Source organism: Carex rostrata, chromosome 4 (genome assembly GCF_964058835.1).
Source record: "Carex rostrata chromosome 4, lpCarRost1.2, whole genome shotgun sequence".
Taxonomy (NCBI): Eukaryota; Viridiplantae; Streptophyta; class Magnoliopsida; order Poales; family Cyperaceae; genus Carex; species Carex rostrata.
This window is the reverse complement of record NC_135921.1, coordinates 670,859-697,031: the sequence shown is the minus strand read 5'-3', so window position 1 is coordinate 697,031 and position 26,173 is coordinate 670,859. Positions and strand designations below refer to the sequence as shown.

At 35.4% G+C, this 26,173-nt stretch overlaps 5 protein-coding genes and 1 pseudogene across 5 annotated transcripts; 1 reads left to right on the top strand and 5 right to left on the bottom strand.

Moving 5' to 3' along the window:
- The first annotated feature begins 1,122 nt into the window (after positions 1-1,122).
- On the top strand, positions 1,123-2,545 carry LOC144552579 (transcription termination factor MTERF8, chloroplastic-like). Its single transcript, XM_078300560.1, has one exon. The coding sequence runs from the start codon at positions 1,128-1,130 to the stop codon at positions 2,373-2,375; it is 1,248 nt and encodes a 415-aa protein (XP_078156686.1). The 5' UTR covers positions 1,123-1,127; the 3' UTR covers positions 2,376-2,545.
- Positions 2,546-6,077: 3,532 nt separating this feature from the next.
- LOC144552470 (uncharacterized) lies at positions 6,078-7,223 on the bottom strand. Its single transcript, XM_078300451.1, has one exon. The coding sequence runs from the start codon at positions 7,221-7,223 to the stop codon at positions 6,078-6,080; it is 1,146 nt and encodes a 381-aa protein (XP_078156577.1).
- Positions 7,224-7,728: 505 nt separating this feature from the next.
- On the bottom strand, positions 7,729-9,054 carry LOC144552827 (transcription termination factor MTEF18, mitochondrial-like). Its single transcript, XM_078300827.1, has one exon. It carries the CDS (start codon positions 9,050-9,052, stop codon positions 7,997-7,999), a length of 1,056 nt encoding a protein of 351 aa, XP_078156953.1. The 5' UTR covers positions 9,053-9,054; the 3' UTR covers positions 7,729-7,996.
- Positions 9,055-9,896: 842 nt separating this feature from the next.
- On the bottom strand, positions 9,897-10,807 carry LOC144553617 (putative germin-like protein 2-1). Its single transcript, XM_078301862.1, has 2 exons — positions 10,690-10,807; positions 9,897-10,487 (listed from the first exon to the last, which is right to left on the bottom strand). Exons 1-2 carry the CDS (start codon positions 10,805-10,807, stop codon positions 9,934-9,936), a joined length of 672 nt encoding a protein of 223 aa, XP_078157988.1. The 3' UTR covers positions 9,897-9,933.
- An 8,208-nt stretch (positions 10,808-19,015) lies between these two features.
- Positions 19,016-19,898, bottom strand: LOC144552443 (putative germin-like protein 2-1). The gene is made up of 2 exons (XM_078300428.1): positions 19,776-19,898; positions 19,016-19,569 (listed from the first exon to the last, which is right to left on the bottom strand). The coding sequence occupies exons 1-2, from the start codon at positions 19,891-19,893 to the stop codon at positions 19,016-19,018; spliced, it is 672 nt and encodes a 223-aa protein (XP_078156554.1). The 5' UTR covers positions 19,894-19,898.
- A 5,232-nt stretch (positions 19,899-25,130) lies between these two features.
- On the bottom strand, positions 25,131-26,037 carry LOC144552415 (putative germin-like protein 2-1; annotated as a pseudogene).
- Positions 26,038-26,173: the final 136 nt, after the last annotated feature.

Below are 26,173 nucleotides of genomic sequence, written 5' to 3'. Positions count from 1 at the left end.
TACTGCCTCTGCACTATCTCTGAATATATAATAGACACCGCACCGGCCACCGGGTGAGAATAAATCTGTAATGTTATTTGAGTGAGTCTATGTTACTATGCATATTACGATTTGTTACCGTGCTACGGCTCTATATTTGAGTTTTCAAATCCTAACGGTCGATCCGAACCGTTCATCTTGTTCTCCATATTAATATGTGTTTGGAGACCAAATTTTTCATTTTTTGAAAATTTTTTACTATTTTTTTAGATTTATTGAAAATCACTGTTTTTGGATGGTCCAGAATTTTCAGATCAAGTGATTTTCTAAATATCTAAAAAAATAGTAAATTTTTTTCAAAAAATGTAAAATTTTGGTCTCCAAATACATATTAATATGGAGAACAAGATGAACGGTTCGGATCGATCGTTAGGATTTGAAAACTCGAATATAGAGCCGTAGCACGGTAACAACCCGTGATATGCATAGTACCATAGACTCACTCATGTTATTTTAATAATTGTAAAAGATTCTTTTTCCGCTATCAGGGAGGATATGGATTTGGTCTTTACTCTTTAGGCATGCCGTGTCGTTATTTCCTTTGCTGAAACTTTTAGGCGTGTTGTTATTTTTTCTTCTTTTCTGAAATTTTGCTACGACATGGTTAAAAAATGTAATAATGTATAAAAAATATGGAAAAATGTCTACGAAATAAATAATTAATTAAATTAATTTTTTTTATACCCTGGCTAGGTTTTTTTTTGTAATTACCGCTTATCTGAGTGTAAATAACGTATTTTTGTATGCAAATAACATTTTCAGGTGGAATTAGAGTGCAAACTGAGTAAGTCAATCAAAAGTGAGGCTATTTATTTTCACTAGAGCCGTTCGATTTTAATCGACGGCTGATATCGATTAGGGAAGAAAAGATGAATGGTCTTCCAAACTGACCATTTAGAATTTGTCACGTGGCAGATTCTGATTGACCAGTTTTGAACGCACTCTCCGATATGGAGCCGCGTGAAGCGCGATTTGTAAACCTGCGGCAAACATTCAAATAGTTGACCCCTATTTATTCGATTATATATGGTCAGGTTTAGTTTGAATATATATTTTGATTTATGAGGGAGAGGGACTAAAGGAAAACTATGGTTGGAGCAGAATCCGCGATCCACTCATTTCATTTCTTATCTCAACTCAGGTGTGCAGTGCAGTGCACCAGCCGTTTCAGTACTCGATCCGCCTACCAGGTGACGATGCCTCTGAACCTGTTTCTGGGGACAATGAGAATCCATTGCCTCCGTCCATCTCTTCCCCTCAATCGCTGCACACCACTCGCCGCCTCCAAATCTCCCACTCAAGCGTCGCCCACAAATCCCCACTTTTCTTTACAATACCTCGTCCAATCGTGTGGTCTTTCCTCTGACGAGGCTCTCAAAGCATCGAAGCACATCACACACCTCAAGTCCCCTGATAACCCAGACGCGGTGCTCCGATTCCTGAGAGAGACTGGCGTGAACGAGGTCGACATAAGAACCGCGGTGCTGCGGGATCCCCCCCTCCTTTGCTGTCGTGTGGACAACTCATTGAGACCAAATATTGAAAAGCTGCAAGAGCTCGGCTTCTCCAAGGAAGACATTTCTGCTATCATTGCCCGAACACGTTCTCTGCTTGTGATCAATATGGTGGAAAAACTTGACTTCTGGTTGGGGGTTCTTGGTTCAGTAGAGAATCTGTCTCTGATTCTCATCAGGTACGGGTCAGTTCTCACTGCCAACTTGGAAAAGGTTGTCGTGCCTAACTTATCTTTTCTACAAAACCAATGTGGTTTGTCTCTTGATCAGATTCTTCAGCTAATTAAATATTATCCTTGTGTATTCAAATATAATCCTGAAAAACTGAAAATTAAAGAGAAGATGGTTGAGGAGTTGGGCATTGAGCGTTCATCAGGCATGTTTGTGCATGTATTAGGTGTGTTTGTCTGGATGAAGGAACAAACCCTAGTTGCACGGTTAAATAACTTAAAAAGACTCGGGCTTTCAGAGGAGGAGGTAGTATGTGCTATTATTAAAGCCCCTTCTTTGTTGAGGGTACCAGAGGAGCTCATAGCAAGAAAAATGAAGTACCTGATAGAAGAAGTCGGTTTTGATAGGATTCATGTGGTCCAAAATCCAGCAATGCTCATGCACAGCTTAGAAAACCGGCTGATTCCTCGAAACGTTGTTCGAAATCTTCTGAGATCAAAAGGACTTCCAGCAGCAAATAGAAGCTTTTCTTATGTTATGACATTAAATGAAAAGCTGTTTGTGGAGAGGTTTGTTCGGCCATATGAACACATTATTCCTAACCTACACCGAGCATATGCTGAAGCTGGAAAAATTAGGGGTGTTGATTAGTTTAAGATTGTCTCAAATTAACTCTCTTTCTGGCGTAGATATATACTGCAAGTTGGATTTCACCTGGTTAGATTTTTCGATTGCTTCTTTTTAGTCTTATTTATTTGTAAACCGGATCAGTTTCTAACAGTATAAAAATGGTTAATAGCCACTAATTAATTCTTTTGAGATGGAATATTGTTCAAATTGATTTCTTATTTCTCCATGATGGTAATCTCTCATGTTAATTTGTCAAATGCTTTAGACTCTTAAGAAGTACTTTTAGAAAACTGGAATAAGCCACTATCTGTTGATACCTAAAATTTGAAAACTCAAAATTTTATCATCATTTTTAATATTTTCAAATTTGAGGATTAAACTGAAAATATATTTATCTCAATTGTTAATGACTGATTATAATTCTTTTACTTTGCTGTTGTTCGATCACCGCATCTTTTGGATGCATTTATATATTTTCTTGTTAAAAAATGAATTTAATTAAAAAAGAAACTGAAGAATCGCTTAATTTGTTTCTCCTTATTTGCACATCTCTGAATCAATATTGGTGTTCGATCACTCTCTCATTTAGAATAAATATATAACACTGTTGCCCTTTCTCTCAAACCCTCTATTAATTCTGTAACCGAGAAGATATATACCGTGAAAAAAAAACAGAGAAACTTGATTTGATCAAGTCCAAATAATATTAGCCCGCATCCTAAATCAGCTGAGATTTAATCTCACAAACCGTAAAGTGATAATCCTCTGCAGTATCTAGGAGGATGAAATATGAATAGAGCATGAAAATGGAGAAATGCATGGTGACCATGCGCTCCGCGGGGCCCTCAGTGCCTCAATCATTGCATGAGCATGACATGCTATGTTACTCCGATATTCTTGTATGGACTCTGTACCCGTATTTGATAGGTGTCTCATACGGCCCCGATACGTATTATATACCTTTCAATACGATTTCAGATACCTGTTGACTTGCATTTGACATGTCCAGATACGAATCAGATACGTATCATATACCTTCCGATATGGTCTCAGATACCTGTTGACTCGCATCTGACACTCTCGGATACGCCAACTTTAATTGTTTTCCTCAAACGCTAAGGAGATTCAAACTTGGGTTACACAGAAATAAATCTGCTGTGATTCTAAAGGGATCGCAGGACTCTGTTATTTCATATCCATCAATTTATCTGTTTTGAGATTCGTGCATAAAAAATAAGTATTATTGAGATTTGTGCATTTTAAAAAGTGAAAGGTTAGATTTGGAATCGCATGATCCTGCGATCTCTTTAGAATTACAACAGATTTATTTTCGAGGTACACAGCATCAGCGCCAACAGTCTTTACCACTACGCTAACTTTAATTTGTTGTCATAAGTCAGTAACTACGATATTTAATATTCACTTGGTATGTTGAATCCAGAATTTTTGACATTTAATTTATATAATACAATTATTGAATTAATAAAATATTTAATAGCTATATCGTATCCTAATTTTTGAAAATTATCGTATTACTGTATCCATATCGTATTCATGCAACATAGATAGATAACATGCAAGGTGCAGGGATGCATTTTCTTCTTCTTGATCAGATGTGAATTTATTAACAAAAGCCGCAACACAAATAGTCGAACAATGAGCGTTCCATTGGTACTACAGGCGGCGAAACAGACATGCAAACTTACTTATGAGCCCCCTCAGAATATTAATATTACAAAAAAATGAATAGAATTTTTAAATTTTAACATGTATATCTTTGTGTGTATATTAGTTTGGGATTTTTTTTTAAATCTCCCCAATTTTTGTGAAAAAAATGAGTTCATTGTTGGGTGCATGCCCATGTTTAACTACGTGCTCGCAAAAATAACCCAATCAATTGGATAGGGAATGAAATCGGTTGCGATTCTTTTTCTAAGCATCAACCTGACTTTTCTCATCTAACCGTTGATTTTTATTAAAATTTGTGCACAATAAAATTTAATTAGATTAAGAAAAACAGATTTATGCTTTTCCAAAAATAATTGCAGCAGATTCGGACTCATGGAATAGACTAGCATCAAAATTAAATACAATGTAAAGCACAATTAAAGAGGGAAGCTACCCCATAGCGCAGATTGATCTGTAGTATGAATTAATATTTCCGTTTTCATAGTCCAAACAGTTGATCTGAACTCTTCAACATGATCTTCATATGACAATATACTTGTATATCAAATTATATATTTTTTACAATTTTTTTAGATAGGTAGAAAATTACTTAGATCTAATTATTCTAGACTATTCAAAAGTAGTGATTCTCCCTATGTTAAAAAATTGAAAAAAATGCAAAATTTAGTTTGTAGTGCTGTTATGGTTTACCTTTTTCTGTCTGTCATGATAATTGTGTTAGAATTACATAAACATGAGACCTGATTAGCTCGTAGTATGCTGCAGCAGCAATTCATATGGTTGGCTAATTATATGCAAATGTACTTACAAATCTCATTATACAATGCTTACTCCTTCCTTCTTCTCAGATCTTGACACCTTGGAATTACTTTACTTGCCAAATGTCCCCGATTCGTTCTTCTCGAACTGTATTGAGCTTCAAAAGCTAATGTACTTGAACCTCGTAATTATGAAATGGTCAATCGGATTCCTTACCACTTTCTTGAGTTTTAGAAACTTGGAGATCCTAGACTTGTCTTAATAAACTTGTATTGAATGGAGGAAATGTAAATGTCATTTCTATAATTTGTTTAAGTTAAAAAAGATTGAATCTTAAGTTCCAATGGTGGGTCAGGTAGCATCACAGGAAAATTTCACATTCAATTTGTTGTTGTTTTACAACAATAAGTTAAGGTATTAAACTTTTTGTGTTTTATTGTGTACCAGTTGCTGGTCTCACCAAGTTTCTTTCAATTTTCTGGTATGCAACTCGAAAATATAATAGAGGATTTGATAGTAGATAAAAATTGATGATTTTGCAGCAGATGAATTGCAGATTTGTCAGTGGAGAGGACAATTTTCTGGTAGATGAGGTGAAGAAATATAGTGGTCAAGAGCCTTTAGGAAATGCAAGTTTCATCAGTTGGTACAGTTAATTAGAAAAATGACTTTGTAAATAGATAGCTTTTATTAAGTTGAGCAATACAAAATTTCTTATTAATAATTAGCACCAGTACCAGTCGGATTCGATACAGTTTTTGAGTAGTAATATGTTTGTATATTTGTTGTTGCTTATAGATAGTCATAGTATCGCCTGAATATATGAATGTGTTCATAGTGTTCAAATTTTGAGACAAGTTACAAGCATAAAAATGTCGAGATATTTGATTATTTGAACCATCTTTGTATATATGTGCACTAAAATATTTCACATAAACAAAATTATCTAACTTTGTATATATGCCCATAGTTAGTTGATCTATTTATTGTTTCATGAGCAATACCCAACGGTTTCACATTCATAAAAACATAACATGACAGAGAAAAACATGAAGATGAAATCATGCCTAGTGAAGATAAGTAAGATGAAATTTCAGAACAATATTTCCATGACAGAGAAAACCTTTTATATATTGTTAGAAACTGACATTGACCTAAAAAATTAAAAATTAAAAAGAAGCAATCCAATAATCTAACCAGGTAAAATCTAACTTCAGTATCTAACTAGGTAAAATTAAAAAGAAGCAATCAGAAAATCTAACTGCCACAATGAAGTCAATACAAGGTAAACTTATTATCATACCAAAAATTTTCAGCATCAGCATATAGTTGGCGTAGGCCGGGAATAGCATGTTCAAATGGAAAAATAAACTTCGCCAAAAACTGCTTTTCAGTTAATTTCAAAATACAAGCAAAACTTCTATCTGCCACAGCAAATCCTTTCAATCTCAGAAGGTTTCTAACAACGGTCCGAGGAATCAGCCTTTTTTGTAAGCTATACAGGAGCATGAATGCATGTTGGACCACATAAATCTTATCAAAACCGGCTCCATCTATCAGTAACTCCATTTTTCTGGCTATGAGCTTCTCTGGTACCCTCAACAAAGAAGGGGCTTTAATAATTGCAAGTGCTATCTCCTCCTGTGAAAGACCAAGTCTTTTCAAATTGTTTAACCGTGAATCTAAGGTGCGTTGGTTGAGCCAGACGACCACACCTAATACATGCACAAATATGCCTGATGAACATGCAATCCCCAAGTCCTCAACCCACTTCTCTTTAATCTTCAATTTTTCAGGATTACATGAGATCACACTAGGATAAAATTTAATGAGCTGGAGAATCTGATCAAGAGACAAACCACATTGCACTTGAAGGAAAGTCAAGTTGGGAACGACAACCTTTTCCATGTTGACATTGAGGATTGACCCGTACCTGAGGACGAGAGACAGATTCTCTACTGAGCCAAGGATGGCCAACCAGAAGTCAATCTTTGGCACAAAATTGGACAAAAACACACCAGGTTTGCTGGAAATGGCACTTGAGATGTCTTCTATGGAGAAGCCGACCTCTTGCAGCTTTTCAATATTTGGTCTCAAGGTCTTGTTCAGACCAGTGCAAAGGAGGCGAGGGTTCCGCGACACCGCAGTTCTTATGTCCGCCTCGCTTACACCAATCTCTCTCAGGAACTGAAGCACAGCGTCAGGGTTATCAGAGGACTTGAGGCGCTGCATATACTTGGAGGCTTTGCGTGCCTCGTCGGAGGAAAGACCGCACGATTGGACGAGGGATTGTACAGAGAAGTGGGGATTTGGGGGCGACGCTTGAATGGGAGCGTTGGAGGAAGCAAGTGGTGTGATCCGATTGAGGGGAAATGATGGACGGAGGTAAGAGATTCTCCCCAAAAACAGATTCATAGACATGGTCACTGCCTCACTGGTAGGCGACTGCAATTACCGAGGAGATAAACTTAAGCGGTTATCGGACTGCGCACTCCTTGTTGAAAGCCCTTAGCGAAATTCTCGGATTTAATGGGCTTTGGGCTTTTTCAGGCCTCTAAATTTACTATTTCTTTTAGTTTATTACCGGATAACTTTTTTATCTTTTTCGAAGAGAAGTAGACATGTCATTGATTTTATTAATAAAAAAAAATAGGAAGTTAGATCAATTAAAGAGAACATGATACCACACCTCTATACAAACCTTATAAGACAAATCAACGACTTGACGCCATGCACTAATACCTGTGAGTTATTACTGAATACTAATTTGTTCCGATCAGACCCTAATTCTATTGCGATCATGCAAGAAATGGGCCATGCATCTGGGACGATAATTAAGTCATCACATATTCCACCAATCCAAGAATTACCAGCCATAATTACTTGATATATTTATTGTTTCATCAACAATATCGAACAGTTTCACATTCATAAAAGCACAACATGACTGAGATAAGATGAAAGATGAAGATGAATTTTCAGTGGAAAGATGAAATCATGACTAATGAAGAAAATTTCAGAACTACAGCTCAAGAGAATTAATGCCAGTTAACCATTTTATATATTGTTACAAACTGACACCGACTTAAAAGTAAATTAATAAGAGGAAAAGAAGCAACCGAAAAAATCTAACCAAGTAAAATCTAACTTCAGTATCTATGCCAGCAAGAAAGTTAATTTGTGATAATGTTAAGCTAATCATCACCCCTAATTTTCCCAGCGTCAGCATATGCTCGGTGTAGGCCAGGAATAGCATGTTCATATGGCAGAACATACTGCTCCAAAAACTTCTTTTCAGTTGATTGTACAACACTAACAAAACTTCTATTCGCTGCTTCAAGTCCTTTCGATCTCAGAAGCTTTCTAACAACAGTCCGAGGAATCAGCCGGTTTTCTAAGCTGTACATGAGCATATATGGATTTTGGACCACATAAATCTTATCACAACCAGCTTCCTTTATCAGGAACTCCATTTTTCTAGCTACCAGCTCCTCTGGTACCCTCAACAAGGAAGGGGCTTTATTAATTGCATGTGCTACCTCCTTCTGTGAAAGCCCGAGTCTTTTCAAATTATTTATCCGTGCATCTAGGGCGTCTTGGTTTAACCAGACGACTGAACCTAATACATGCACAAACATGCCTGATGAAGATGCAATTCCCAACTCCTCAACCCTCTTCTCTCTAATTTTTAATATTTCAGGATTACATGAGATCACACTAGGAAAAAATTTAACGAGCTGCACAATTTGACCAAGAGACAAACCGCATTGCTCTCGAAGGAAAGTCAAGTTGGGCACAACAACCTTTTCCAAGTTGACATTGAGGATTGACCCGTACCCGAGGACCAGAGACAGATTCTCTAGCGAGCCAAGGATCCCCAACCAGAAATCAATCTTTGCAACAATGCTGAACAAAAACACACCAGGTTTGCTGGAAATGATATTTGAGATGTCTTTTATGGAGAAGCCGACCTCTTGCAGCTTTGCAATATTTGGTCTCAAGGTCTTTTCCAAACCCGTGCAAAGGAGGCGAGGGTTCCGTGACACCGCGGTTCTTATGTCCACCTCGCTTATACCGGTCTCTCTCAGGAACCGAATCACTGCGTCGGGCTTATCAGGGGACTTGAGGCTCTGGGTATATTTGGAACCTTTGAGTGCCTCATCGGAAGAAAGACCGCACGATTGGACGAGGTATTGAACACCGAAGTGGGGATTTGGGGGCGACGCTTGAGTGGGAGCGTTGGAGGACATAAGAGATGGACGGAGGCAATGGATTCTCATTCTCCCCAGAAACAGATTCATAGACATGCTCATCGTCACCACTCACCTGGACAGCTGGACTGGACCTGGTATTTCCACGGTTCAGAAACTAAAATTCCTCTTAGAAGTTAAATTAAACCATTAACCAGCACACAAGCTAAGATCAAGAGGTTCAGAAGAAGATGGGGTAACAGAGACACATGCTATGTAACCGAATTCATATCCTTTGAGGTTATAAAATATTTTGAGTTTGGATCTGGACCATCCGATCAGAATCCTGATCAATCCAGCCTGATCAGGTGGGATGCATATGGCCCTTTAATATGTACCAAAGCAGATTAGACGGTGCGGATTCAAACTCAAAATGTTACCTTGGGGGATATGAATTCTGCGTAGATTGCCTGGTTCGTTGTTCCTCCTTTTCACATAATGTCATTCATGCCTTCACGGCGTAAATTAAGTGATCATCATTCCAACACGCCGTGTTTTAATCAGTAGTTTAATCAGGTTTTTAATAGAACTCAGGAACAAGTATAGCCCATCCATAATAGTTAGAGCAAACGTGCTTTTTCAATTATCATCATTACGCACGTATGCAAATCCTTAATCCTAATTAATATAGATTAATTATTTTCTTACGAAAGACAAATAAATAGTTACTCCTGAGTTCAACTATCAGCCAAAGTGCAAATTACTGTGAATAAGAATAAAATTATGCATCAAAGAAAGAATATATAAGTTAAGGAATTAATAAATACATAAGCAATCTTCTTTTCTTTTCTTTTTAAGCAAGAATACACAAAAGCATTTATTTTTTATTGAAAAAAAATGTTTGAATAGGATGCCTGAGCATAAATAGCAAAATAAACACATTAATTAGTTGCCGTCCAAAATTCGGACTGGAGCTTGTCGATGGTGTCTTTGTCGAGCTTAAATGTCTTAGCCAGAGCATCATCTGAAATAGGAGGATTAGAGCCAAAAATGGCCTTCGCCACAGGAATTACACCAGGATTTTGGCTACTCAATCCTGCAAAAGCAACAACTGGGACTCTACCAATGTTATACTGGAAGTGTATGAGTCCGATAGGAAAAACAAACACATCACCCTTGTTCAACACCTTAGCAATGAGCTTGTAGTTAGGGGCTGATGTCACAAATCCAACATAGAGGGTACCCTGCAAAACGGTAAGAACTTCTGTTGCTCTAGGGTGGATGTGTGGTGGGACCAGGCCGCCATTGGGTGACAGGTCAAGACGAGCAACTGAGAGGCCCAGTGTGTTGAGACCAACAAGCTTATGCACATCAACTATTGTCACATTTGATCCGAGATCCGGATCAATACTGCCAGGTTTGTCAAGGCCAGAGAAGAGAAAGTCTTCTGGATTCACATCAGCTGGATCTTTGCAAGGGTAACCATTCACAAGCACTGCATGCTCACAAAAGAAAAATAAATATATAATCTAATTGGTGTTTCATTGGTGAAATGTTGTCTAGAGGTTATAATATTTGAATTTTGTTTTGATGAATTAAAATATCTATCATGAATTCATGATTTAACAATGCAATGGAGTAATATTTTGTCTAAATTAATACTACAAAGAAGAATGTGTAGTGAATGAAATATCTACCTTGAGAGTTCTTGTCAGCAACACAAAAATCTTGGAGAGGACTAGGATCAAATGCAATTACATGGCAAGAGAGACAAGCAAACAAAGTGAATAGAAAAAGTGAATAGGAGGAAGCCATATCTCAGTTATAAACTTCTAATGAATTGGTATTGTACGCAATTGACAATGTATTGCTGCAGTAATCAAATGTTGTATGGATATTTATATATGGCAACGATGTTGAGAAATTATCCGTTTATAGGGGAGAAAAAAAAACAACTTTAGGTGTTAGGTACCACATTCAAGAGGTTATTCTGTTGTTAGCAAGGAACAGATTCATAGACATGGTCATTGTCACCTGGATCTGGTAGGTGGAGACGTGGAGTACTGAAACGGATGTGCAAAATGCAGTGGAGCTGAGTTAAAGGCGCGGTTGGGATGGGCTTATCCAGCAACTAGCGTTAATTGGGAGTTAAATTTTCAGGAAAATCCTCAAACTTAATAAAAAATAGTTAAATTGCTCTATATCCTTTTATTTTTGTCAACTAATTCTTGAACTTTAGAAAAAAAAAATAGTATCTTTACTTAAAAAAAAAAAGACTAAATTTATCTTTTGATTAGTTTTTTTTGTTGATGTGAGTTGGTTTATTTAACACGTAAACTTCAGTTAAATAAAAAACCGTTATTATAATTATCATATAAGAATATAAGATAAAAAAAAATTAACAGTCTTAAACCTATCTTTTCTAATTTGGGAATTTCAGGTATACCTCTAAAAAAAATGCAATATTACATATTCTCCCTTCTAAAACTCAAAATATTATATTTTTTCCTTCTAAATTTCAAACTCACAAAATTTATCCAATTTATTGTTTCTTTAATTAAAAACCATTTTAAATTTGTAAAATATCAGTTTTATTATTTATTTAAAAAATAAAAAATATGTAGCATATTTAAGTGAAATATTCAGTCTTCTAATGACCAATTATGGTGACAAATGATTTATTTTCTTAATTATAATGCACAAACAAGTGTATGTCTAAATACTACTATGAATGCATAACAAATACAAAAACCGATCAATTAGTAGACTGGACATTTTTCTAACACATGTTACAATAAATTGGTAAATTTGTGAGTTTTGAAATTTAGAAGGGTAAATATGATATTATGAATTTTAGAGGAAAAAAATGCGCAATTTAAAAAAAAAATAGGAGTATACATGACAGTCTCCCTTTTAAATGAAATATATATCCCCTCAGGTTGTCTAAGGATGCAATAGAGAAAATCATATCGTCTTTGATTAGTTTATGAAATTAGCACGAATCTTAAAGCATCAGATTGATCTAATTTTTTAAAAAAAATTCACGAATCTTAAAGCGAACCAACGCCATCTAAATATGCATCGAGCTCTTTTGACCTGGTTGAAATTAAATCAGGGCAATTCTTTCTCCATTACACCCTCAGGTACTCGAGGAGGTACGGACCCTTAAATCTACCTGTTGCAAATCTTGAATCTCTCTCTCTCACTTTTTTTTTTTTTTTCCTTTTCATTAACGTTAGGTCAATTACATTGATGTGTTGTGTTGATAAATTCTCTCTCTTCACTCTTTTAGTTGCATCTAACCCCCTTTGTCTTATAGGTATGCATATATACTAATGAGCCAGGCTTGTACATAATTTAGGTAAAGCTCAAATTCAGTCCTAATTCAAAATTAAAGTCCAAGAGGGCAAGAGTTCAACCCGAATCGGAGTCGACTGTATGAGCCCGGACCATATACTCTATTTCATATAATGTGATTCATGAGGTGCACATAGTGGTTTGATTAAACCCGGGCGGGTCAAACCCGGTCCGGTCCGTCCGTACCCGTTATCCGACCGGGCCGTACCCGTGGCCAGGTTTGCACGGGTACATGAGTACATGGGTACGGGTTTGAAACGGACCGGACCCGGTTTTTCGTCATTAAACCCGGTCTGAACTACACCCGTGCCCGCCCGGACCGGTCCACGTACCCGTGAACCTGTGCCCGCCCTGCCCGTTGTCGCTTAGAAAATTGAACCCGGTTTCCCCACCACCCGCCACGGGTTGCCTGTACCCGTGACAGATTTTACAAAAAAAAAATTATTTTTAAATTTAAATTTCATTCCCACCCAATCAAACCTCCATAAATATACACCCCTCTCCCTCAGTATTTTCATATCTAATTTTCTCATTCTCTCAATCTCAATATTTTTATTATCCTCAACTTGATATTTATTGTTTAAAAAAAATATAGTTGTAAATATAATTCATTCTACAAATACGCAAACGGAATTACGAATGTATCAAAATTACGAAGTTCGGCACCTTTCACAAGATTTTTCCACGAGATTTAAATGTTACATTTATTTCATGTTAGATTAATTTATTTTTGTAGAGTAATTTAAAATTTAAATTTGATATTAGATTTATTTTTTGTTAGATTTATTTTTGTAGAGAAATTTAGAATTTAAATTGAATGTTAGATTTAGTTATGCTAGATTTATTGAATGTTAAGTAATTAAATTTGTTAGATTTATTTTATGTTAGATTTGTTATATTTATTGAATATGTTAGATTTGTTAGATGTGAAGTAATTAGTTTTTTTTAATATGTTAGATTTATTTTTTTTGAAAGGTTAGATTCTTTTTTTGTGAATATGTGAAGTAATTTGATTTGTTTTGAATATGTTAGATTTTATTTTTCAAATTCGGATTTATTTTTAATAGGTTAAAAAAATAGGTTAGATTCATTTTTGTGAATATGTGAAGTAATTAGATTTGTTTTGAATAGGTTAAATTTTATTTTTCAAATTCAGATTTATTTTTAATAGGTTAGATTTATTTTTTGAATAACTTAGATTTTATTTTTCAAATTCGGATATATTTTGATTTTAAATGTTAGATTCATTTTTAAATATGTTAGATTTTATTTATAATGTTAGATTTATTTTTGAATAGGTTAGATAATTAGAAATCTTTGAATGTTAGAAATATTTTGAATATGTTAGATTTAGTTTTAAATAAATTAGATTTATTTTTGAAAATGTTAGATTTTTTTTAAATTCAGATTTATTTTGATTTTAAATGTTATATTTATTTTGAATAGGTTAGATTTATTTTTAAATATGTTAGATTTATTTTTAAAAAACAGAAATAAAAAAACAGAGATAAATATGCTGTTTCGGCCTCTTTTCCTGGCCGGAACAGCATCTTTATCTCTGTTTTTTTATTTCTGTTTTTATTTTTGTTTTTAAAAATGCTTAGTGAATTTTTAATGTGTTAGTTTAATTTTAAAAATGCTAGAATTATTTTTTATTTATAATGTTAGATTTATTTTTAAATAAGTTAAATTTATGTTATGAATTCAAATGTATGTTAGAATTATTTTTTATATGTGAATTATTTAATTTTGTCCCTGAAATTTAAATGTAATATGTTAGATTTATGTTAAGTAATTAGATTTTATTTTTCAAATTTGGATTTATTTTGAATATGTTAAATAAATTGGTAAGATATATTTTTTGAATATATTAAGTAATTTACATTTATTTTTTTGAATATGTTTAAAAAATGACAACTCCTCATCGCGAGAATGTCGACCAAATTTTTTGGCCCCGATATGCCACCACCTAATTATCCACAAAATTATCCACATAATTATCTTGATAGTTCCTCCCAAATGCCACCACCTAATTATCCACAAAATTATCAAAGAAGAGACCAAATGCTACAACCAAATTATCAACAAACCCCCAAATGAGTGCACCGTATTATAGTTCAAATGATGCAAACATATTCATTTCACAAGAAACACATCAACCGACACCACCGTATGCATATGGAGGCACTTTTTCTATAGCATTGAGTCAATTCACTCCCCCTATAGAAGGTACTCATTCGACAAATGTCCCTGAAATTCAAGCTGAAGATGTCCCTCTTTCGACAAATGTCCCCCCCCCCACAAGAACCAGCAGAAAAGAAGACTAAATGAGCTCCTGAATACAATCAGTCACGGATGGGATGGTATAAGGTGACCAAAGATGAGGATGACACTTTGAAATATTTACAATGTAAGGTAAAATGTTACAAGAAACATAATTTTGAGTATAAAAAATCTAATGGTATGACTAGTTTTAAGAGACATGCCGAAATGCACGAAAAAAAGTATGGGTGGTTACATGAGTTTTGCCCGGTTGGTCATTCGGGGGGTGTGGTCAACCAATGTAAAAGAGAATCCATCTCAGAATTATGGTTAATGAAATAAAAAACCAATTTACCATTACAAAAAAATGAGCTACGAGCTACATTTGCATATCAAAACAATAAGGTCTCAATTACCTCTGATATATGGACTGCCTGTAAACATGGACCTGGGTACTCTTGTATTACCGGGCATTGGATCAATGATCAATGGGTATTACCAAATTATCATCATCCGGAGTCGATACTGAAGAAAGCAGTACCGAGACGAGACCCGAGGCTAATTCGAATTTCAATGGTGCAGAAGAGAGCGAACAATGGTATATGAATGAGAACTTCTAGATAGGCAGTGTCGGTATAAATTTCTGATCTCTTTTAATCTTTATGGTTATTTTTTAAATTATAATTTCTAAATATTTCAATTAGTTTTTAAATTATTCATTTTAAAGAATAATTACTCACAAAAAAAAGTTAGAACTCCGCCTATGTTATTTTACATAGCTAGTCTCAAACTCGGAATAGAGGAGGGTAACTTTTATTTTTTAATTTATTGTTTTAAAATATTTCATAATTATTTTTAAAGTAATTGATTTAAGAAATTTTTGAGTTATATTTTATTGTTTTAAAGTAATTGATTTAAGATATTTTAAAGTAATTGATTTAAGCAACATTGTTTTAAAATAATTAGTAGTTTTAATTTATATTTAAAGTAATTGATTTAAGCAACATTGTTTTAAAATAATTAGTAATTTTGATTTATATTTTATTATAACAAAAATTATTGAGTTCAAATATGCAAACATGTCAAATGAATTTTAGTTTAAATGAATCTTGATTTATAATTTATTGGTTTACAGAGAAGAAAAAAGAAAAAAATATACTGTTTCGGCCTCTGTTCCGAGAAACAGAGGCCGAAACAGAAAACAAACAAAAAAAAACCCGCTTACTCGTGAACCCGAACCACCTTTCCCCCGAACCCGAGATGGGCACAGGTTTGAAACGGGAGGGCAAGGGTTTTTCAAAATTAAACCCGTAATGCCCGTGCTCGTTCTACCCATCGTCCGCCACAGATTTTGTCCGGCCTGACCCGCCCTGCCCGTTTGCAAACCACTAGCTGCACACCACCTGGGCTAGTAAATTCCTCTTAGAAGTTAAATTAAATCATTAAGAGAAAATTATTTTTATGTCATTTCAAAACATGAAAATTAGAAAATTGCCTCCCGAAATCTTAAATTAGTTATTTATTACTCTAAAGTTATTAAATTTATCAAATTGTTACAATTATACATATAATCTACATATTAAATTAAAATTATTCTGAAAAATATTGTATAATAAAACGTATTTTGATATTTTTAAAATAACCCATCAATTTAACTCTTTATCTCCTCACATTTCTGATCTCTCCTGTTCAATTCGCGAAGCGGAGTCCGACGCGGGGTTTTCCTCTAAAAACCCCCTTCCCCTTCCCCTTCCCCTTCCGTCGAGCCAGTTCCATGGTGTGTGTCAGTGTGTGACTCTTCTCAGAAAAACCGAGAAAATTCGAATTTGAATCAATTCAGCTTGAATTCCGTTGGATAAAGGTTCTCCTCTCAAGGCCCTGGTTTTCGTTTGAACTAATCAAAGGTTCTCTTCTTACATCTTTGTTCTCTAGATTTTGTGATTTTGATCTTATTTGAACTAATTAAAAGTCTGATCTTACAATTGTCGAAATTAGACTTGGAGATCTAATCGATTTCGCCAATTTATTCGTTTAATTTTTGGGCATGATGGAGGGAACAAATGCGGGTATAGTAACGACCCTTTCTTACTGGCACCGTACCCAAATATTAATATTTTTTTTTATACAATGTACTTCAGTCAGGAACATGTTAATCAGGGTGTCAACATTTTATGAAGAGTGCCTTCATTTTACTGGTTTTATTAAGAAATCAGATTTTCTTATTAAATTTGGAATTTTTAACATAATTTTTGTAATAAAAGATATTCTAAAGTGTATATATTTAGTGATTATATGTGTTTATAAATTTCTAGGTTTTTATTCAATTCAAACGCAAATTTAGGGTACAGTCAACTCAGCAGTTGACTTTTTTAGTTTTTTAAAGGACGAGATTCTTTAGCCTATTTTGTTTAATCTTTCAATTGAAAAATTAAAAAATTAACCTAAATGCTAATGTTTAATCATGCTCTACATGCCAATTTAGTTTTGAGGCTTTATTCAAGAAAAGTCAGAAATTATGAGCTTTTATCTAATTGCCTGTTTTTGACTTTTTTTCTCTACCTGATACCAGTTTGGTTTAACCCTCAATTCTTCACTGGTTTGGAGTTGTAGTGCTGGTACATCATTGCTACACTGGAACAAAGGATAATTCATAAAGCTTTGAAATTGTAACGTTCATCATTGATACACTGGTTAGTACACTGCCTTCCTATTCATCAGCACAGCACAGGTATGTATCTTACACCGAATTATCACATCAGCTAGTCAAGTAACTTGAAATGGATCTTTAGCTCAAATATTTGGACAGAGCCCCTGAATCTTCAGGAGGATGATGGTTCGAATCCATCAAGATTCTTACACAATACAGAATTTAAATTGTGAAATTTTATAAATACATCCTCAAACTTTCTCTAGTATTAAGGAAAAATGTAGAAACATCACATAATTTATACCAATAGATACAAGAAGGTATGGGCCACCTGGTACAAGACTTGTGAAAACGAAAAAAGCTCCAGAAAATGTTGAATGCATCATAAGTCTTAAATAATCAATTTTATACTACAAGCAACAACAATTCATACTAGGCGAAAATGCCCATGTACATCAAAAGATACTATTTTTTTTTTTTTGAAACATTGGCAGCAGCTGCCAATAAGAATAATATAAATCTAAATTATAACGTCATTACAACAGTCTATGCTCCAGTACCATCACTGGTACAAGGGTTCTGGTGCATAGTTTTAAAGCGACCCCTTAGAAATGAAAAACAAAAGAAACAGAAAAACCGAAAATTAAACTTCCCTCGTCTGAAACAACTTCCCTAGTCTGGTTCAGGTAGGAGGTTGGTGCCCATCAGCCTGTGTGCCGGTGTTGCAGTGTTTGAGCCATGACCTTCTTACCTCCATTACCCGATCCGCTAAGACCCTTGAGGTAACCATCTTTGCTGAAATTTTTTTGTCATTCCTTTTCTTCCAAATGTGTCAGCACATACACATGAAGAAGGCTTTGGGAGGGATCGGAAATTTTCAAAACAGTCTGTGTAATTATCTAATCTTTCCAGCACTTTTCATAGACCGATATATAGTAGGATGTTGTGTAGACTGCTGACTGTGACCATCTCCATGCAATTTGATAAATTTAATAACTTTAGAGTGGCAAATAACTAATTTAAGGTTTTGGAGTGGCATAAAATTTTTTTTCCCAACCATTAACCAGCACACATGCTAAGATCAATAGGTCCAGAAGAAGATGGGGTAACAGAGACACATGCACATGCTATGGAACCGAATTCATATCCTTTGAGGTTATGAAATATTTGAGTTTGGATCTTGACCATCCATTCAGAATCCTGATCAATCCAGCCTGACGTGGAATCCATATGACCCCTTTAATATGTACCAAAGCAGATTAGACGGTGCGGATTCAAACTCAAAATGTTACCTTGGGGGATATGAATTCTACGTAGATTGCCTGGTTCGTTGTTCCTCCTTTTCACATAATGTCACGTTTTTATAACCAGTAGTTTAATCACGTTTTTATAAGAACTCAGAAACAAGTATATCACATCCAAAATAATTAGACCACACGTGCTTTTTCAATTATCATCATTACGCAATTATGCAAATCCTCAATCCTAAATAATATAAATTAATTATTTTCTTACGAAAGACAAATAAATAGTTGTTCTTGAGTTCGGCTATCAGCCAAAGTGCAAATTACTGAGATTAAGAATAAAATTATGCATCAAAGAAAAATATATATAAGTTAAGGAATAAATAAATATACAAGTAATCTTCTTTTCTTTTCTTTTTTCAAGCAAAAATACACAAAAACATTTACATTCTTATTGAAAAAAAGAATAATTTTTGAATATGATGCCTGAGCATAAATAGCAAAATAAACACATTAATTAGTTGCCGTCCAAAATTCGGACTGAAGCCTGTTGATGGTGTCTTTGTCGAGCTTAAATGTCTTAGCTAGAGCATCATCTGAAATAGGAGGATTTGAGCCAAAAATGGCCTTCGCCACAGGAATTACACCAGGATTTTGGCTACTCAATCCTGCAAAAGCAACAACTGGGACTCTACCGATGTTATACTGGAAGTGTATGAGTCCGATAGGAAAAACAAACACATCACCCTTGTTCAACACCTTAGCAATGAGCTTGTAGTTAGGTGCTGATGTCACAAATCCGACATAGAGGGTACCCTGCAAAACGGTAAGAACTTCGGTTGCTCTAGGGTGGATGTGTGGTGGGACCAGGCCGCCATTGGGTGACAGGTCAAGACGAGCAACTGAGAGGCCCAGTGTGTTGAGACCGACAAGCTTATGCACATCAACTATTGTCACATTTGATCCGAGATTTGGATCAATACTGCCAGGTTTGTCAAGGCCAGAGAAGAGAAAGTCTTCTGGATTCACATCATCTGAATCTTTGCAAGGGTAACCATTCATAAGCACTGCATGCTCACAAAAGAAAAATAAATATATAATCTAATTGGTGTTTCATTGGTGAAATGTTGTCTAGATAGAGGTTATAATATTTGAATTTTGTTTTGGTGAATTAAAATATGTATCACGAATTCATGATTTAACAATGCAATGGAATAATATTTTGTCTAACTTAATACTACAAAGAAGAATGTGTAGTGAATGAAATATGTACCTTGAGAGTTCTTGTCAGCAACACAAAAATCTTGGAGAGGACTAGGATCAAATGCAATTACATGACAAGAGAGACAAGCAAACAAAGTGAATAGGAAAAGTGAATAGGAGGAAGCCATATCTCTGTTATAAACTTCTAATGAATTGGTATTGTACGCAATTGACAATGTATTGCTGCAGTAATCAAATGTTGTATGGATATTTATATATGGCAGCGATGTTGAGAAGTTATCCGTTTATAGGGGAGAAAAAAAACAACTTTAGGTGTTAGGTACCACATTCAAGAAGTTATTCTGTTGTTAGCAAGGAACAAATTCATAGACATGGTCATCGTCACCTGGACCTGGTAGGTGGAGACGCGGAGTACTGAAATGGATGTGCAAATGCAGTGGAGTTGAGTTAAAGGCGCGGTTGGAGATGGGCTTATCTAGCGACTAGCATTAATTGAGAGTTAAATTTTCGAGACAATCCTCAAACTTAATAAAAAATAGTTAAATTGATCTATATTTTTTTATTTTTGTCAACTAATTCTTGAACTTTAGAAAAAAGAAATACTATCTTTACTTAAAAAAAAAGACTAAATTTATCTTTTGATTAGTTTTTTTTTATTGATGTGAGTTGGTTTATTTAACACGTAAACTTCAGTTAAATAAAAAAACCGTCATTATAATGTCATATAAGATAAAAAAAAAAAATGAGTGTTAAACCTGTCTTTTCTAATTTGGGAATTTCAGGATACACCTCTAAAAAAAATGCAATATTACATATTCTCCCATCTAAAACTCAAAATATTATATTTATCCTTCTAAATTTCAAACTGTCACACCCCGCGGCCACGGGTAGTAACAGTCCCCCGCCGTAAGCATACAACGCCGTGTATGCTTACAAGGCTAATCACAATTTAAACCAAACAACACGCAATTCAAAACAAGTTTCTAATATAAAATCAGAGTACACAGTCTGGATAGTAATAATACAACGAAAGTATCGCATCCGGATACCAACCATGAGGCCTACCCTATATCTATACAACCAAAATATCTAGGGTCCTGAGATGGTCAGCTACTATGGCCCACTACTCGCGTGCCTCTCCGGAATCAATCGTACCTGTACCTGTAAAATAACCGGGAGGGTGGGGGTGAGAATAAAATTCTCAGTGCGAATTTGCCACAGTTTAGATTATTGGACTTGCAATCAAACTCTATATTCAAAGATGAAACCCAAACAATAAACAATGCAACAGTTATATAAGAAAACATAAATAACAGAATGCCACTACTCGACAACAGTTAATCAACCTGAAACACAGTTTACGGAATTTCAATATGGATTTCAACACACAACATGTACTTTGGCTTAACTCGATTCCTAACGCAGTTCATTTGGGCTTGTAGCAATTACAGATGTTCTCTCGAGCTGAACCGTTATCAAACCCACATCTGTAGGGTTACAAGCGCCTACAGATGGCCAACCAAGCTGGACCCTTTTATCGGACACCCATCTGCAATTGCTGTTTGGCTTAACCATTTCCTAAGGTCCGGTTACAAGTCACCAATACAGGTCAACTTGACACATATGCAAACACACGGACTCAAAGTTACCTATACAGGTCAACTTTGCTAAATCTCAAGCAAATATATCTCAAGCCACACATATAGGTCAGACTCGCAAATTCTACAGATCGACGCATAAGTCAGCAGCGTCACCTGAATCCAGCCACCTAAACAGGTCGGTCTGGCAAATTCTACAGATCGACGCATAAGTCAGCAGCGTCACCTGAATCCAGCCACCTAAACAGGTCGGTCTGGCAAATTCTACAGATCGACGCATAAGTCAGCAGCGTCACCTGAATCCAGCCACCTTAACAGGTCGGCCTGGCAAATTCGTAAACACAGGTCAACGGATAGGTCACCGTTACCTTATCCAGCCACCTAAACAGGTCGGCCTGGCAGATTCATTCACAACAAGCACAATTCATAGAACTAAACAATTAATAACCATACCAACATGCCAATCAACCTTAACTAAAACAATTCAATCATTCTCATTTATGCAATAATCAATATACAGCATGAATTCCAAAATATGCAACAATTAATCATTCAACATGACAAACGAATAAACAGTTTAATTCCTGAAAACAAAGTATCAAACAAGTCCAAGAATCCCGCACCTTATTATGACGAGCGTACCGCTTAAGCTAAGGATCGGACGTCTCGTATGGTCTCGCAAGTTCTTGCTCGACCGAGCCTACACCTATATTATACGTATACTAGGTTTAACATTGGTTCAGGATCGAGGAGTTTAATCGAGTGGTGCTAGGGCTTATACCTTCCCTATTCAATTTCTATGTTTTTGGTATCAATTCGTTCGGTTCATTATTTCTTACCAAAATCCTCTAGGTCCTCGGGACCATACAACTCTCCATTTGGTGACCATCAATCACCGGTTCACTACCTTGGTTCTCGGTTCATTTCAATTTACCGTTTGGTTAACCCTAATTTGGTCAAAACCTCAAATCGGCTGTTAAATGTTCTAAAAATTCACGATCAGGAGGCAACCCTACCGATTACAAGTCTAATTGGTCGGGTTAAGCAAATCAAATCACGATTAGGCCAACTTTCAATTTTGGCACGAAACCCTAGAAATCAGATTTCATAAATCGGAAGAAATCGGGAAAAAGAATGACAAACAAACTAGTAAGAAGTGTAGAGGAACTAGTCCTCGAGCAATTCGAGCACAAATCTCGGGTTTAAAACGAGAATCCGAGAAATCGAGAAAATTTGAGGTTTCGAAAGTAAAAAGGAGAGAAAGAAATACCAAATAGAAGGGTTCTGAGAGATCCTCGGCTGCTTTCTCGGTTCCAAACTCGATTTCTCGCAACAATCGGGAGTCTGGAAGAAACGGAAACTCACGGGATCTTTTCCTTCTCTCTTAACCGAAAATAACTTAGAAATGGGGATAATGGTGAAGTGAGAGAGAGAGAAGGTTTAATTTGGGTTTTAGGGTTAAAATTACCCTGAATGCGGATTAGCCAATCCGCACTGCGGGTTACCTAATCCGCATTCGAGACTTAGTCGGTTGTCAGCCGAATCCAGAAAAAGTCCGAGCCTACTGCGGATGAACCTGATCCGCACTGCGGTTCAACCTCATCCGCACTCACTACTTAGCCGATTTCAGGAAAATTCAGTTTAATACAGAAATTCATGAGTGCGGCTAAACTAATCCGCACTGCAGATCCCTCACCCGCACTCACTACTTAGTCATATTTTTGTCAAAATTCCAGAAAAATCCTGAGCCACTGCGGATGAGGTTGATCCGCACTGCGGTCAATCTAATCCGCACTGAGCCCATAAAGTTCCGAAATCTCGAAATTTCGACGCGGTTTCAATTCACAATTAACTTACTTATTTAGGGAAACCTTAATTAAGGTTTAAACTTCCATTTTATTAACACAATTTATCGGTTCTTCCTTTTAAATCATTTCAATTTAATTGTAAAAATTTCGTAACGTAACACAAACTCACAAATTTATCCAATTTATTGTTTCTTTAAATTAAACCTATTTTAAATTTATAAAATATCAATTTTATTATTTATTAAACAAAAAAAAAAATATATATATATATATAGCATATTTAGGAGAAATATTTAGTCTTTACGGTGACAAATGGTTTATTTTCTTAATTATGACGCACAAACAAGTGTATGCCTAAACACTACTATGAATGCATAACAAATACAAAAACCAGTCAATTAGTAGACTGGACATTTTTCTATAACACATGTTACAATAAATTGGTAAATTTGTGAGTTTTGAAATTTAGAAGGGTAAATATGATATTATGAATTTTAGAGGAAAAAATGCGCAATTTTACAAAAATTTAGGAGTATACATGACATTCTCCCTTTTAAATCAAATCTATATCCCCTCAGGTTGTCAAAGGATGCAATAGAGAAAATCATACCGTCTTTGATTAGTTTAAGAACTTACGCACGAATCTTAAAGCATCAGATCGATCTAAATTTTTTTCAATAAAGCGAACCAACCCCCATCTAAATAGAATTCGTATCCTCTGATATATCTCAAACTTTGCATGACTTTGTGGAAAATCCCAACCGTTTAAATACGTTCTACACGAATCTCAAAGCACACATAATACTGACCCCTACATCACCCCCGAATAGGCACCGGACACATCGGTCACGCAAAAGTTGAGATATCTCAGAGGATACGTACTCATCTAAATATGCATCGAACTCTTTTGACCTGGTTGAAATTAAATCAGGGCAATTCTTTCTCTATTGCACCTCAGGTACCCGAGGAGATACGGACCCTTCTATATCTACCTGTTGCAAATCTTCAATCTCTCTCTCTCTCACTTTTTTTTTTTTTTTTCCTTTTCATTAACGTTAGGTCAATTACATTGATGTGCTGTGTTGATAAATTGTCTCTCTTCACTCTTTTAGTTGCATCTAACCCCCTTTGTCTTATAGGTATGCATACTAATGAGCCGGGCTTGTACATAATTTAGGTAAAGCTCAAATTCAGTCCCAATTCAAAATTAAAGTCCAAGAGGGCCGAGTTCAACCTAAATCGGAGTCGAGTATATGAGCCCGAACCATATACTCTATTTCATATAATGTGATTCATGAGGTGCACACCACCTGGTGCAGTAAATTCCTCTTAGAAGTTAAATTAAACCATTAACCAGGACACAAGCTAAGATCAAGAGGTTCAGAAGAAGATGGGGTAACAGAGACACAGGCTATGTAACCGAATTCATATCCTTTGAGGTTATAAAATATTTTGAGTTTGGATCTGGACCATCCGATCAGAATCCTGATCAATCCAGCTTTAGGTGGAATCCATATAACCCAAAATGTTACCTTAGGGGATATGAATTCTGCGTGGCTTACCTGGTTCATTGTTCCTTTTCACATAATGTCATTCATGCCTTCACGGCGTAAAATTAAGTGATCATCATTCCAACACACCATGTTTTAATCAGTAGTTTAATCACGTTTTCAGTAGAACTCAGTAACAGGTAGCACATCCAAAATAATTAGAGCACACGTGCTTTTTCAATCATCATCATTACGCACGTATGCAAATCCTTAATCCTAATTAATATAGATTAATTATTTTCTTACGAAAGACAAATAAATAGTTGTTCTTGAGTTCAGCTACCAGCCAAAATGCAAATTCCTGAGATTAAGAATAATTATGCATCAAAGAAATAATATATAAGTTAAAGAATATATAAATACACAAGCAATCTTCTTTTCTTTTCTTTTTCAAGCAAGAATACACAAAAGCATATATTTACTTTCTTATTGAAAAAAAAATGTTTGAATAGGATGCTTGAGCATAAATAGCAAAATAAACACATTAATTAGTTGCCATCCAAAATTCAGACTGGAGCCTATCGATGGTATCTTTGTCGAGCTTAAATGTCTTAGCCAGAGCATCATCTGAAATAGGAGGATTTGAGCCAAAAATGGCCTTCGCCATAGGAATTGCGCCAGGATTTTGGCTACTCAATCCTGCAAAAGCAACGACTGGGACTCTACCGATATTATACTGGAAGTGTATGAGTCCGATAGGAAAAACAAACACATCACCCTTATTCAAAACCTTAGCAATGAGCTTGTAGTTAGGGGCTGATGTCACAAATCCGACATAGAGGGTACCCTGCAAAACGGTAAGAACTTCGGTTGCTCTAGGGTGGATGTGTGGTGGGACCAGGCCGCCATTGGGTGACAGGTCAAGACGAGCAACTGAGAGGCCCAGTGTGTTGAGACCAACAAGCTTATGCACATCAACTATTGTCACATTTGATCCGAGATTTGGATCAATACTGCCAGGTTTGTCAAGGCCAGAGAAGAGAAAGTCTTATGGATTCACATCAGCTGGATCTTTGCAAGGGTAACCATTCACAAGCACTGCATGCTCACAAAAGAAAAATAAATATATAATCTAATTGGTGTTTCATTGGTGAAATGTTGTCTAGATAGAGGTTATAATATTTGAATTTTGTTTTGGTGAAGTAAAATATCTATCATGATTTAACAATGCAATGGAATAATTTTTTTTTCTAAATTAATACTACAAAGAAGAATGTGTAGTGAATGAAATATGTACCTTTAGAGTTCTTGTCAGCAACACAAAAATCTTGGAGAGGACTGGGATCAAATGCAATTACATGATAAGAGAGACAAGCAAACAAAGTGAATAGGAAAAGTGAATAGGAGGAAGCCATGTCTCTGTTATAATGTATTGGTATTGTACGCAATTGACAATGTATTGCTGCAGTAATCAAATGTTGTATGGATATTTATACATGGTAGCGATGTTGAGAAGTTACCTGTTTATAAGGGAGAAAAAAACAATTTCAA